At 45.4% G+C, this 13,845-nt stretch overlaps 4 protein-coding genes across 4 annotated transcripts; 3 read left to right on the plus strand and 1 right to left on the minus strand.

Moving 5' to 3' along the window:
* Positions 1-1,131: 1,131 nt before the first annotated feature.
* H6S33_006781 (uncharacterized protein) lies at positions 1,132-2,233 on the plus strand (the record flags this gene model as incomplete). Its single annotated transcript, XM_044838130.1, has 5 exons — positions 1,132-1,134; positions 1,195-1,212; positions 1,297-1,484; positions 1,654-1,865; positions 1,926-2,233. 5 exons carry the CDS (start codon positions 1,132-1,134, stop codon positions 2,231-2,233), a joined length of 729 nt encoding a protein of 242 aa, XP_044689599.1.
* Positions 2,234-3,570: 1,337 nt separating this feature from the next.
* Positions 3,571-7,121, minus strand: H6S33_006782 (uncharacterized protein; the record flags this gene model as incomplete). Its single annotated transcript, XM_044838131.1, has 5 exons — positions 3,571-4,426; positions 4,487-6,028; positions 6,084-6,170; positions 6,223-6,812; positions 6,993-7,121. The coding sequence occupies 5 exons, from the start codon at positions 7,119-7,121 to the stop codon at positions 3,571-3,573; spliced, it is 3,204 nt and encodes a 1,067-aa protein (XP_044689600.1).
* A 1,368-nt stretch (positions 7,122-8,489) lies between these two features.
* H6S33_006783 (uncharacterized protein) lies at positions 8,490-9,519 on the plus strand (the record flags this gene model as incomplete). The annotated part of the gene is made up of 6 exons (XM_044838132.1): positions 8,490-8,583; positions 8,660-8,668; positions 9,110-9,200; positions 9,255-9,303; positions 9,382-9,419; positions 9,513-9,519. The coding sequence occupies 6 exons, from the start codon at positions 8,490-8,492 to the stop codon at positions 9,517-9,519; spliced, it is 288 nt and encodes a 95-aa protein (XP_044689601.1).
* A 1,554-nt stretch (positions 9,520-11,073) lies between these two features.
* On the plus strand, positions 11,074-12,809 carry H6S33_006784 (uncharacterized protein; the record flags this gene model as incomplete). Its single annotated transcript, XM_044838133.1, has 5 exons — positions 11,074-11,371; positions 11,449-11,565; positions 11,929-12,084; positions 12,149-12,678; positions 12,744-12,809. 5 exons carry the CDS (start codon positions 11,074-11,076, stop codon positions 12,807-12,809), a joined length of 1,167 nt encoding a protein of 388 aa, XP_044689602.1.
* Positions 12,810-13,845: the final 1,036 nt, after the last annotated feature.

The following is a 13,845-nucleotide window of genomic DNA, read 5'->3' on the forward strand; positions in this document are numbered from 1 at the left end:
GAGTTTATATTGAAGTATTTAGTAGGTATTGATCATTGCCTGTAGTGACATAATTCGCCACTGCCCAAAATTGATGGTTCAGCAAACCGTCAGTTATAAAATACATTCTAATCAACCGTTTTGCAGAAGAGCTACTAAGTTTTATATCAAAACCCATAACTTCTCATTCTTGCTGATTTCCAACTTCTATAGAAAACAACCGGACTCTGGAGGAATTTGAGCCATTGACATTGACAACAGTTGAATCAAGTTCAGAACAAGAATCGGGTGAGGAAAGCGAATGAGAAAACGCAGTTGAGAACGGGTTTTTTTATATTTATTTTTGTATGGACATTGTTAGTAATTAAAGTCACTATTTTCGGGGTGGAATCTTTTTTTCCACATTGCCGCTCGACAAAAAGCACACATACTCGTACTATAGGGAATGATTTCAATTTTCAATTTGTTTCTTAATTAATATTTTATTACTCTATTCTCTCTCATTTATTCGGCTTTTTTTCACTTCGTTCGTCGTGGTTGTTGGTTGTGTTGCCCCAATACATTATAATGGATGTAGATAGATCTGTTGCAAACCCTATCATGATACGCGTATATTTAGGTACCAGTTCAACTCATGAAGCCGTAATTAGTTATAGTGATTGAAGACAATATTCCTAGACGAAATCATATTATTCAATTTTTCTCTTTTTCCTTTTCATTTCTTGCTTCTTCCTTTATATTTAAAGCACGTTTCTATTGGTGCCTACCAGTTCTGGTTGTCTGAAACGAATGTCTGTGTAACATCAACATTCGTTCCTCGCATCCTCTCAAGGACGCAAACCTCCCCAGTCGTCATGTCAACTAGAAATGAGCTCCCACCACGGCGAGACAGTCACCAGTAAATCCCTCGTTCCCTCTCCCCTGCCTTATACGGGATTATGAAATAATTGAGATTGTAGTCCCCTGCGACTATTCGAGGCAGCGAAAGCGGTCAACCGACCATTATTTATACAAGCACCCATGGTCAGGTAACTCATTTAAACGCTTGATCAATCATTTTGATATAACTTTCGTTGATTCCTATGTAGATACAGTAAATTGCCCTTTCGTACATTGATTAGAGAATATGGAGTCGATCTTTGCTATACACCTATGGTTAGTTATCTTTCTACCTCTACGGGTTGATAATGTAAATTGAGACTGATAAGAACGTAGATACTTGCAAAGGAATTCGTGAGAAATCAATCTGCTCGTCTTAGTGGTACATGTTATCTTTCCAAAGTAACGGACACATTTTGACCTGACCCGAATGATTAGATTTCAGCACCAGCTCAGAAGACGGGCCACTTGTTGTCCAATTTGGAGCCCATACAGTTTTGGATTTTGCCAAAGCCGCAGAACTGGTACAGCCCTACTGTGATGGTGTGGATCTCAATTGTGGATGTCCACAAACGTGGGCCATTCAGGAGGGTATTGGATGTGGGCTCATGCGAAAGCCAGAGCTTGTAAGGGATATGATCTTGGCTGCAAAAGAGAGATGCGGGCCGCAATTTTGTGTTTCAGTAAAAATACGAATTCACTCTGATCTACAGCAAGTGCCCCCTCTTGATTTCCACCTTCACCTGCCCCCCATTTTTCGCCTTCAGTGGGTGCCGCCATACTCATAATCATTAGGGAGACTGTAAGATTCGTTGCCATAGTCGAATCTGGTGGCCCAGATTACATCACTGTTCATGGACGGCGGAGATCCCAAAGATCAAGTGAACCTGTAAATTTGGAAGCAATCAGACTCATCAAGTCCGTCGCGAAGGTTCCAATCGTTGCGAATGGTGATGTTTTCTGCTTGGATGATGTAGATAGGATTATCAAAGCAACTCGGGTCGATGGTATAACAAATTCCAGCTCGCCATATAATAATCCATGGATAAAGAGCTTACAATTGCTAGGCGTTATGGCCGCTCGTGGGTTAATGGAAAACCCTGCTCTCTTTGCTGGTTACTCGACGACACCCTGGGGCGCCGTCGAGAAGTTTCTTCATCTTAATATGACTCTTGGACCACTACCTCATCAACTTACAGTACACCATGTTGGGGAAATGATGCTCAAGATGTTAAACAAAAAAGAGAGGTCGAGCATGGTTGACAGCTCCTCAAACACTGTAGAGCTCTTGGACTGGTTAGATGAGAGATTCGTTTTGGCAAGGCCATCTGATGAAGGGTTTGGAAAGGGCGTTCATGCAGTGAGGATTGTCTAGTGAAAACATGTATCTATTCCTTTTATTCATGAACTCTCACTCGGTTTTTGAGGATGTTGTTCTCCCTTTTATATCCTTACTCTCTCAATACTACGCCCCATCTCATGCGGACACAACAAATCCGAGTGTAAGATTAGCCAGAGATTTCTCAATGGTACCAGCCACGATCTCGGCTTGCATACAGTGAGAGGCAGCATTTATTGACAGTGAAAGGGATAGCGGGGAACTCTATACCCTATATTCAGTCGATATCCCCTGAATTACCTCTCAAATGTGGGAATGTGGTAGGGAAATAACTACATACTCCCATGCCCATTTCTTCGCCATGATACAGCAGCACCATCATAGGGCGTGTGCCTTTATAGTCGGGGTAGGTCTATACCCACGAAGCATTCATCTACCCTCTGGCCAGAGACCCGATAGGAACGTCTTGCGCATGTAGATTAAGACATGGTTTATCACTCGAGGCCAGCTGAACATCAATCGTGTCGCGGAATGATGTTGTTAATTCATTTATTGCATGCAACATCGTGTCGCGGGATTAGTACAGCGAAAGCTTGCTATAACGATACCTTCTATAAGGGTAATCTCTCTATAACGGTAGCACTTCTCGGTCCTTTTTGCCCGGATTTCAGCACAATCACCTCTTATATAAGGGTAATCTCTCTATAACGGTACCAAATTCCGGTCCCGAGCGTACCGTTATAGCAAGCTTTCGCTGTATGTAGGTGGGTGTTTAAATGGACACAAGGGTCCCAAATGTTTGATCCGTATGCTTTGTTTAGACGCAAACTTGCTGTCAAATCTTTTTCAGCTTGATATCCCTAAAAGCTACTTAAGTTACAACCCATCCCGTATAAATGAAAATATTACAACGTAGGATGAAAATACAATGCACCACCCCTACCCTAATTTTTGTTAGTCCCAGTGATTTTTCCCACATACTACGAAACGAGGACGCGCTGTCCGGCCCAGTCCTCTAAGAAAAATAAGGAAAGAAAGTTAAGAAAGAAAATCGACTTGATATGCAAGAAAGAGCCTCCCAAAATGCCGTAGGTGCTAAAATGAAGAAAATCTACCCACAAGAGACGGCTAGAAAGGTAGAAGAAACGGATTCATGGAATGGGATATGAACCACAAATGAGAGACCTCCATATAAAGAGTGAACGCCGTATAAAGTGGCCTAAATATGATCCACCAACCAAAATACAACTGACAAAGGAATAATCCACCGTGATAACCACAAGAAAGCTGCCGAATAGCGGTTTGCTCAACTCTTTAGATATAAACCGAAACGACGGGGATTTAAGCTCGGTCATTAGTTTTATAGATACCCCCTAGAATTTTCGCGCAGAATCAACTCCGAGACTCGGCGTCTCTACATCCTTGTCACACTCTTTACCTTCCATTTTTCGTCTCTCAAAGAAATTTTCATATTCGACTACCACCAGTATCCATTCCGCTAAAGCACGCCCAGCATACGTCCACTGGCTTCCATAAGAGTGGCATCCGGACATATCGATTTCAAAGGACTTTTTCGAATTTGAATCAAGGAATGTTTGGGCTGGTGCTGGTAACCTGGGAAGTCCCAACTTCCGATCTCGGTTTCCATATGGAGGCCTCTCCATCCACTCTATTGAGAATTTGAAAGTCGTTTTCTTTTGTGGGACTGGTAGTTTCGGTGGTGTGGTTTCACGCTTAGGACTAACATTTGTGGATGTAAGGCTAGAGGTTCTTTTCCTAAAGGGTGGGGTCTCGGGTGAAGTTGGTTCAGGTGTAGATTCTGATTGAGTAGCTGCCGAACGAAAGCCAATGACATTTCGTATCTGGCTCCATCTCCTACTGAACGTGGATATGACTGTTTCCGTTGATTGCGTTGTTTCGGTCGATGTATCTGAAAGGACCGATTGTGCATCACTTATAGCAGATGACACCGAAGAAGTCGAGGAATTAGACCGCTTCGCCGGCTCCGGGTTTAAAATCGGGATAGCAGTCGGAATGATCCCATCAAGTAGCACACCCTGAGGAGTGGTCATGATATCATTGCGAAGGATAACAAGTCGACGACAAGGCGCCGGAAGACAAGGTGCAGTAGATGGCAATGCCCCGTTTTTCATTTCTGCCGTGTCTCTCAAACGCTGGTAATGAGCATAGCTTATTCTTAGTCTGAGTAGCAAAGTCTCCAAAATCTCCCTGAGCATTTGATCAGTTCAAAGCACCGCAACTAAGCTAGTATTATGGACGGGAACCCACTGATCTAGCGCACTTTCACTCCCTTCGCATCTTGCCAGCCTCCAGCAGACTAGCCTCATGAAATATGCTCTCACCATTGGACACCAATGGCAGAAAAATCTCTCCCACGTTGGTTTAGATAACAGCCACTCAAGGCAGAGAGCCCGCTTTCGCTCTTCATCCTCCACAATGACATCCCACGATGTGTAAACAAATGCCACTAAACGTAGCTCAGTCATGTTATTATGACTTTCTGACATTTGTTTCACAACGTCCATCCAGAACGGCCAATCGACCATTTGTGCACCAGAGATCATTTCGGCTTGCGAGAATATTGGCAAAACTTCCTCCATGAGGTCACATAAAGTAAAGCACGCATCTGCATCGAACACTCTTGTTTTTTTTACCGCTGCCTTAAGCATACCCATGAATGATTCTGCATATAGCTCGCGACATTTGTCTGAACAATTCGTTTTATCCGTCACCATGTCACGTAAAAGCACAACCATCTTGTTCTCGGCCATTGTGCGCAGAATATTTCGAGCAGTCATTGGAATCGCAGCTGTGGCATTCGCAAGCATATCCTCGAAAGTTGTCGAGGCTGATGGTTCTGGTCCGGATGCCGGTTTCCGATGAATGGTCGTATCGAGAATCGACAAAATATGAGCATGTACCAGAACATAGCCTGGAGCGGCAATTCGGGCAGTCGCTGAGATGTTTGGCGGCAAATAGTCGCACAGGAGGATGTGATAGTATTTTAAAAAGACGAAAAGCAAATCCGAGTCGCGCCCACACCAACGATTTGTCCAGGGTCCGTACCAGTCAACCTGACTCCCTCCAATTGGCAGCTTTGTTGGTTGTTTCATTTGCCGTAAGGTGGATGCTAATGTGGTAAAACCCAATGATTGCAGAGTCTCTGGAAAATCTGCGATTATACCCTCTGCAACTCCGCTGAGATTGATACCTCTCCCGACTCCGAACTCTGGTAAAACCCTTCTCACAGTAGCAGCTTGAATTCCCAAAAGACGTATTAACATTTCCGCAACACCGGAGCAGAAATAAAAGGCGTAGGCCAAAACTTTCCCGCCAAATGCTACCAAACTCGGAGGGACAGTTCTCAGACCCATCTTCTCAACAGTGTAGGCTAGAGTATCAAATAGGGTGCGTGTGAAAAGGACTTTGATGTTATGTTGGACTGATTTTTGGACCGAATAAGCAGAAGATGTAGAAGCCAAGGATGATGTGGACTGTGATTTCGAACTTGAAGGACATTTCAGCGACAAGGGTGCAAATGATGAAGGGGCAGCTCGCCACTCAGGGCGAGACATTAAACCGGAGATTCCCTCGAGATACGCTGGCCTGTCGGCCCCGGCAATGGCTTGAGAGTTGCGGTTCCGGAGTTGAGCAAGAAGTCCAGTCCACCAGCGGTGCAAAGAGCGCACTCTTTTATCAAGCTCATCGGGAGAGATATTTACTGAAGATTGTTGATGATACTTGCGCAGAAAGGGCAAAAGAGATTGTCGGAGAACGTTTGCCTTCTGGACGCTAGATTTACTTTGGAATCTACTCATACAGATTAGACAAAAGAACGTTCCCTATACCTGGACCGCATAGATACCTCTGAAAGTCATTCTCAAGTAATCTGAAAGCTTCGAAAATTTCATCTTTAACCTTTTTGTTGATTCCAGCCTTCTCCGCCATAATACTGAGGTTGTTAGTTGAGTTTGTTTTGGGGCTTATTAAGCGACTCCACTTACGGTATAGAAGGCTCAGATGCAGAAGATTTCATAAACACACTCAATGGTCTCCTTGTCACTTTACTCATTGTACTTGGCGTCCGGGACAACCCTGGCCTAACGGGAAGCTCGTTTTTGTCGGAATTGAATTCATCCTGCTCACCCGAGTTGGTGGGGCTTGAGGAAGATACAGAGCTTCCTGTCACATATTCCTCCTCATCCCTGCTATTCCTCCCATCCCGGCTACCTGGAGATGTTGATCTGGAAACACTAGGAGAGCTCCAAGAACGGCGGAACGTCTCAGAAACTGGACGGGTGTTTAGATCTAGGAGATCCGGCGCCGAACTGGAAGATGATAAAGCGGGATGCTGATATGATGTGTCTTTTATGACATCGGGGGACTTAAGAAATGTTGATATCGTAATTCGCGGTTGTCCCTTTTCTGTGGAGGTATCGACTTCAAACGTGGCAGAAGGTTGTAGAGATGGGGTATCTGCCACCAATTCGTCGAGGGTGGTCAGGGGCGTGGACGATGGCTTCTCGGACTGTTCGAAGGGATTTTCATTTGTGGTTATGATAGCTGTGGGGATTTCCTTCACGAAGTCACGGGACTTGAGTCCGTCAATAGATGAAAGAGCAACTTGGGTGGAGGAGCTGAAATCGCCCGTGTCCCTCCTTGTTTTCGATGGAGATCTAAAGGACAGAGAGAGACGGGGTGGGGGTCCTGTATGGATAGCAGGGGGTGCGGAGGTAGAGGCAGTAATTGGCAGCACTGGGATTGGGGGAAGTACTTCAGGCGGAGGAGCGGGTGCTTTCGTTTTGGACAATGACAAGCGCCGTGATGCCCGTCGGAACGAAAAGCCGCGTTGTGGTACTGCTGCCGTCTCTGCTACGGCGGGCGAGCTGGCGGCCATCGTCATGTAAATTTGACGAGAGAGAGCTCCTACTACTAGACTGTCGGACCAGGCAGTTTGGTATGCAGGTGGGCAGGAGGGTAAGGTACAAGTATATATATAAATGTGGGGTTATAAAATATCCCCTCCCCCCGGTATGGTGCTCCCTGTTCAGACAAGTAGTTCTACGAGAGCCGCACTTGCCGGTCGAAGAAACGGACGAACCGGCTTTCTTACACGGTTTAACGACACTGAATTGTATGTCGTTTTCTCTCTTGAGTGTTGTCCGAAGATCACGATATCGATAAATGGTTGTAGTTTGCTTTTTCTTACTTCGAAGTACTGGGGTGGGGGACCTCCGGAGAGCTTGGAGAACTTATCAAAGTTGAACGAGATGTAGCTGGATTGAATGGGCGTCGGTAGGGTCGAATCAGCCGAGAATGCTTCTTGACCAAGCTGACTGAGGCGTGAACTGGAACGCCGTAAACGACTGTAGGCCAGTAACTGATAGCTGGGCTTCAGACAGAAATAAGAAAATAAAAAACGAGCGGTAGAAAAGAAGGCGAACAACGACAGTTAACGTGCCGGAATAGAAGAAGTCGGAGATAGTTAGTACTTGAGTAAGTCCGTCCTCCCTTCAAAGGAAGTAAGGAAAGGGTGAGAAAAAGGAGCCTGGGGTTGGCAATAATAAAAGCCACAAAAGCACAAAAGCACCAAGCGGGACATGTCTTTGAAGGTGATTTTACTAAACCCTTCCTTCCCTTCCCTCAATGACACTGACCCAGCCTCGTATCCCTGCCAGTTCTTCCAGATCTATCGTGGAACACCATTCAGGTGGTGGTGGTGGTGGGAGGGGGCCCAGGAAAGGCTGTGAACATCCACACAACCCACCTAAACGTACAGATCTTTGTCTCTTTACATCACTTTCTATTTTCCACACCCAGACCATGCTGTTGGTTGTTGTCTTAGCCAGACTTGTCTTCCCCGTTTGGTAATTGTGGTGCCCAGGCACACAAAACACGGCCCAAGAATATTCCACAGCTAACCGGCCCGATCCCCCTCCCAACTGTATGTAGTTGGGTTTTACCTCCTTGAGAAATAGCGAGAGGCCGCGCGACTAAAGAACTTAAATCTGTCTCTCCGGGCCATTTCTCTTGAATTTCGTTCGTTGTCGTCCTCGTCTAACCTTCGGGTCCCCCAACATCCGATCCTTGTCCAGGATTAGTGGATGCAAGCGCTCAAGTGTCAGTCATTATTCACCCTTCTCTCTCTCTCTCTCTCTCTCTTTCTATCTGATCTATTGCAGATCTGATCATGACTGCCAGCTGCGCATGCGCAACTACAGATAATAATTATTTTTCCATCTCACACCCACTCTGGTACCACGACAAGTCCATGCACCTACGTCCTGTATGCAGTGGGAGTACTCCACCCAAACACAGGGCAGTACATCCTCCCCTGACCTGTCCTGTCAATGAATTAAATACATGTATTTACTCTGCTCTGCACACGCCCTGTATGTAGAATAGATACATGTATTCTTTAACACTAACATGCGCTGGTAGGTTGCACGAGTAAGGCGAAAAGCCAATTCTCCATGTAGAGCAACGACGGTCAGCCACCTACCTAAGTACCTACATGTACATGTACCTACATAGTGGTACAGAGTCCCCACGCACATACCTACCCGAAAACCAATCATTCCGGAACATGCTGGCTCCCTAACAAACATATTCCGAATTGCCGGTGGGTTGCAGGTTCGAGGCTTTTCGTCTGAACTTTTGTTCCTAGAGTACATAGTATTCTAATTGAGAATTATGCAATGCAAAGTTCAGAAAATTCTCAACTGCCTTTAGCATATTCCGGAGACTTTGCGAGTACCTGCCTATACAAGCTTTTTTCTCTTCGTTAAAAATTTTTCCCCATCATAGCCCCCCAGAATCGCGTGTCTTGAAGACACCGCCAATCATAAATGATCCTAGATGAGGCTGAAATGTGTTGACTTGCAAGGCTAGGCGACCCGCATACGCCCCTTCCAGAGGACCTCTCTGATGTCAAAAGACAAGGGGTTGCGTTGTCCAGAAAAATGGCAACCCCACTATTACAGTACCTATTTGCCTAAGGATGAATCTGGTAGCATAGTATCCATGGGCCTTCCAGCCTTGCACTCAAAATATTAACAGTTGGAGTCAAATGGGTCTATTACGGCGTAAGTATGCATGTATTTCGGGCTGAACCTCTTGCCGCGCTGAGAGACTTGACAAATAACTAGAAGCATGCAATACAGAGGCCGGGGAAACAGGTTTGCATGCGACTACTCTACATGTAGGTACCTACCTCTGTATGGTGTTTTTCCTCGTCTCTCCTGCACACCTGCCGCTTTTTTGAGACTCAAAATGTGTATTTCAAGGAGAACAGCTTTTGATTTAGATTTTGTACGCTGTTGTCTTGTTGTCTCTCAACACGCTACAACACCATATTTATCGGCCGAATCGGACAGTACAGTTGCCCTACTTTTGCACTTTCAGCTTTGAGGCGATCGATAGGGTAAACACAACCATTTACATATTGCATCCTCGTAAGCTGAATACATCCGGCCATTGTAATGATACAAAAAGGTAGAGTACCTCTCATCATGCTGCGGACCTTCACAAGTATGTCCCTCAGACAACTTTCGCAAATAATACAAATTACGCGTAGTATTAGTAGACAAATCGAGCTATTTGAAACTTTATCGTCTCATCTACTCATATATAAACGTTTGTAGATAATGTACCAGTAATAATGGTCTCTGGCTCTTTTGCAGACTGGTTAATATGATATTTTCAGCGAGAGAGCTCATAACCAATAGGACTCAAGGTATATAAAAATCAGCCGAGAACCGATCGTTGATCGTCACGTAGAGGATTATAGCTGGTTACGCTCGCTCTCAGGTCTTCCGTCTGGGTACATGTACTCAACACACATTGGGCTCTGCGAAAGTGCAGCATCAAAAGTTGAAGGGAATTCTTACAGAACTATCTTGAGTTCATAAAGAGACTAGTAGGTACACTAGAGCTCTGCTGGGTTCGAACGTGATCCTAAGGTGTGCCGGGCGATCGGATTGAGGTCTGGTTACAGAAATTCGAAGGAAGCTCCATATGATTGGCTTTCATATCCTTCTAGGCCTCGCTAGGTGCGTGTTTTGTATGGAGCTTGAAAACAGAAAGAGAGAAAAGCCTTGAGAACCAAGAGTTGAGGGGGACGGGGTACTGGGATATTCTTATTCTAAGTAGGATGGATGTTAAGCAGTGCTCTACTTGAGTACATACATAGGCCACAAGCTTGAGACCAGCAAAACAATTAAACTGGAGGATATTTCGGTAGTAATGGAGTTGTGAGAAGATGAGACGTTGACGACATTCTAGAGTGTTTCACAGACTATCCGCATTGCATCAAGCGCATGGTAATCATTCCTCTCTGGAACCTTAGCGAGACGCAACTAAGTGCCAATCCCGCTCTTAGCGGCTTCGTTAAAGTTTCAGTAGTCCCTTCTCATGGTGCTCTCCTGTTAGAGCCCATGCATCATTGTGTTCGTGTGCTACATATTGTCATAGACTTTTTCTTTTCCCGACTCCATGTTCGTAGACTGGAGTAACAGGTGAACCACGTGTAGATACATCATCATGTATACATACATACATGTATCTCACTTCCCTCACTACATATTATAATAATTATTTCTTTCTCTTCTGTTTCTTTACTCTACTTTCTTCAACAGCTGGTACTGTTTCTATTCGGCTGTGCTTGAAATTTTTTTTAATTATTACTACGGTTATCTACTCCATATACCCATATCAGAACCTGAGATCTCGTAAAGGTTTACTTGGTCAACGGGATCAATTTCAAGACGTACTCACGGAGAAAGGCCTTGTTGAACTTCCCTCTAGTGAACACCTCTGCTTTGATATACGGGAACTGGGACGAGAAAAGATCGAAAATGCCTATTCCAGCGTTTAACCGGACGACGGCCGTATCACAATGGACGTCCTTCAACATCACACAGGCACAAGTCAAAGGAATCCCCAACTTCTTCTCCAGATCCATGTTTGGCAACACCACCGAGCTTAAATCTGCAGCGCAGTTTATCGTAGTATGGGCGGTGGTAGCAGTGATCTTGAGGATATTTTCACGGCGAAGACTGAAGACAAGGATTGGTTGGGACGATATTTGCGCGATGGCTGCCGTGTTTTTTTTGGTCACTAATCAGATGATATTCTCCATGATAGAGTTTCTTGGTAGTTCTTTCTAATCTTCATCCTCTGTGGGACCTTGTGGTTGCTCTGATAGATCAAGTCCTAATATGTGTTTCTAGGGAAATCCAGCTTCGCTTTTGTTGGAAGGGCAGATATGGTAGAGGAGATGAAAAGGCTTTCGAAGATTGTGATAGGACTAAAGCTGAGCCTGGCATACGAAGTTATGTACCTGATCAGTATATTTCTTGTCAAGTTCAGCATGCTGTTTCTTTATAACCGGTTTGCGTGAGTTTGCGCCTCCCCGGAAATATCTTTTAGGCACCAAACAGATTTTGATTATTTGGCTTTACTTCTTTAGTCGCCATACAACACATATCACTCTTTATCTACGGGTCACCCAAGGGATATGCCTCCTCACTTTTGCAATCTGCATTCTGTCTCTTTTCCTCAGTTGTATCCCAATTAATATGTTTTGGAGCTTAAGCAACGATAATGGTAAGATCGAGAAGCCTTTCTTATGTTTACGACCACCTGCAGTTGCTTGTATATATTGGTCGTAAAGATGTTGAGAATTTTAACTAACACCCCGCCATCTTTAGAGCAGTGTACGAAAAGAACTCTACTTACATTTACCTCCGGGATCTCGAACATTGTTACAAACACATTAGTATTAGCAGTTCCAGTCCCGCTGCTCGTCCGCGCAAACCTCACTTTACGACAACGAATCGGGGTATCCGTCCTCTATTTTTTTGGAGGTAACTCAAAAACAGCCATACACAAGCTAGCTAGTGAACTTAACTTACTGATATCAATGTGTAGCATTCGTGATCGTCGCCTCCGCCCTCCGCTTCACAACCCAGCTCCTCGACGTCTCCGTCCCGCAAGCCATCGGCTGGTCTCAAATCGAAGTCTCCCTAGCCATAATCCTAGCCTGCGCCCCCATGTGCGTCAAGCTGCTCATCACGCCACTAATCGATCCGCGAGAGTTCGAAAAAGCCACAGACACCACGCAGTTTGTCGAAACGCCCACGTCCCTCACTGGGCGCATGATCTCAGAGAAATCGCAGCACGTGTATTACGAGAACCAGTTACGCAAATCGTCAAATATGCGGCCTCACCAGCAGCAGCATACGTCCCGACTTGCGCCGTTTATCATGTCCGGGAAGCGTCCGTCCAACGACGGGAAGGTGGCGTCGTTGTTCTCCAGGTTCACAGGGAAGGTACCGATCATGGGTCGGCTGAACATTGGTGGGTCTGCGCAGGTGGAGAGCCCTGGGAACATTAACACGCGGGAGTACCAGCGACTGAAGATAGTAAGGGCAGAAGTGAATGGACAATCTATTTGGCGGGTGAGTAAAAATCAATTGGTCCTTTGGATGGAAGAAAGTTTAAGCTGATTTACCGTTTACTTCAGGTCCGCCCAATATCGCCGGCATCTCCCTCAAAGGTTGCACAACAAGCCGAGAAATGGCCTCTGTAGAATTTCAGCTATGTTTTTGAGTCAGTGGGTTATTTGGCAATTCGGTTATTGATGCTTAATGAGATTCTTGTAGCCCGCCTTAATGTATATTTCAGAGAATATGAATGATTATGAGTAACTTCACATGTCATGTCACCGATATCCAGGCCCATGTACTTGGGCAATATCGGGCATTCCGCCAGTTACCGAGACTCAAATGTAACGATCTCTCTGTTTGATGTGCAACGCTATCCGTGATAGATAAGGTGCAATGATAAGCAATGCAGGTAATTGACAAAGCGAATGCACATACCACGCGATACGTCGATCTCAAATTTAAAAAATATCTTTCTACTGCTACATAACGGAGGGGTAGGGGAGAGGAAACGGCGTATTCGCCAAGGCCAAGCAAGCTACGGTCTAGAGCACCCTAGGTATGTGCCTACATCTTTCAGCCCTGAAAAACGAACTTTTCTGTGATACCATCGATAGTATACCATCATCGACGAAGACACAATAACCGAACAGAAGATTCCTGCCCACGGATTATGCCCATTGCATGTTGAAACCCCCACAGTGTCAGGGATCATCATAACCATAACTCTGGTTTCCGGAAATCTAGAACCCCTAGCCCTGTCACCGTTTCAGCTCCATACACGATGATACAAACCATCGCTTCTTGAATCGTGCAGCTAAAACACGCGGGGTATGTAAGTAGTATGTAGTACTTAGGGCTACATACATGTAGACGCCTATAACTGTGGCGCACAGCAGGCACGGTTGGAAATTAAACCTGACGTTACACTGACTGAGGCGGCGACTTGCCGCCAAGCAGGCGCTAGGAGCCGTGAAGATCCTACGTTTGTAGATATCTTTAGAAAATTCCCGTACCTGTCCAGCCAGCCATGAAGAGCGGGGTGAGCATCTTAATTTTGGACCGTTGATCTGGAGCTGACTGTGGCTTGATTCGCACAAAGCTTGTTTTGGGACTGGCCTCACCTCACTCAGCCAGAAAGTCAGGTCCGGTCAAGCCAGCCCAGGCCCATCTAGAACATTG

Source organism: Morchella sextelata (genome assembly GCF_020137385.1).
Source record: "Morchella sextelata strain SCLS chromosome Unknown scls_21, whole genome shotgun sequence".
Classification (NCBI taxonomy): Eukaryota; Fungi; Ascomycota; class Pezizomycetes; order Pezizales; family Morchellaceae; genus Morchella; species Morchella sextelata.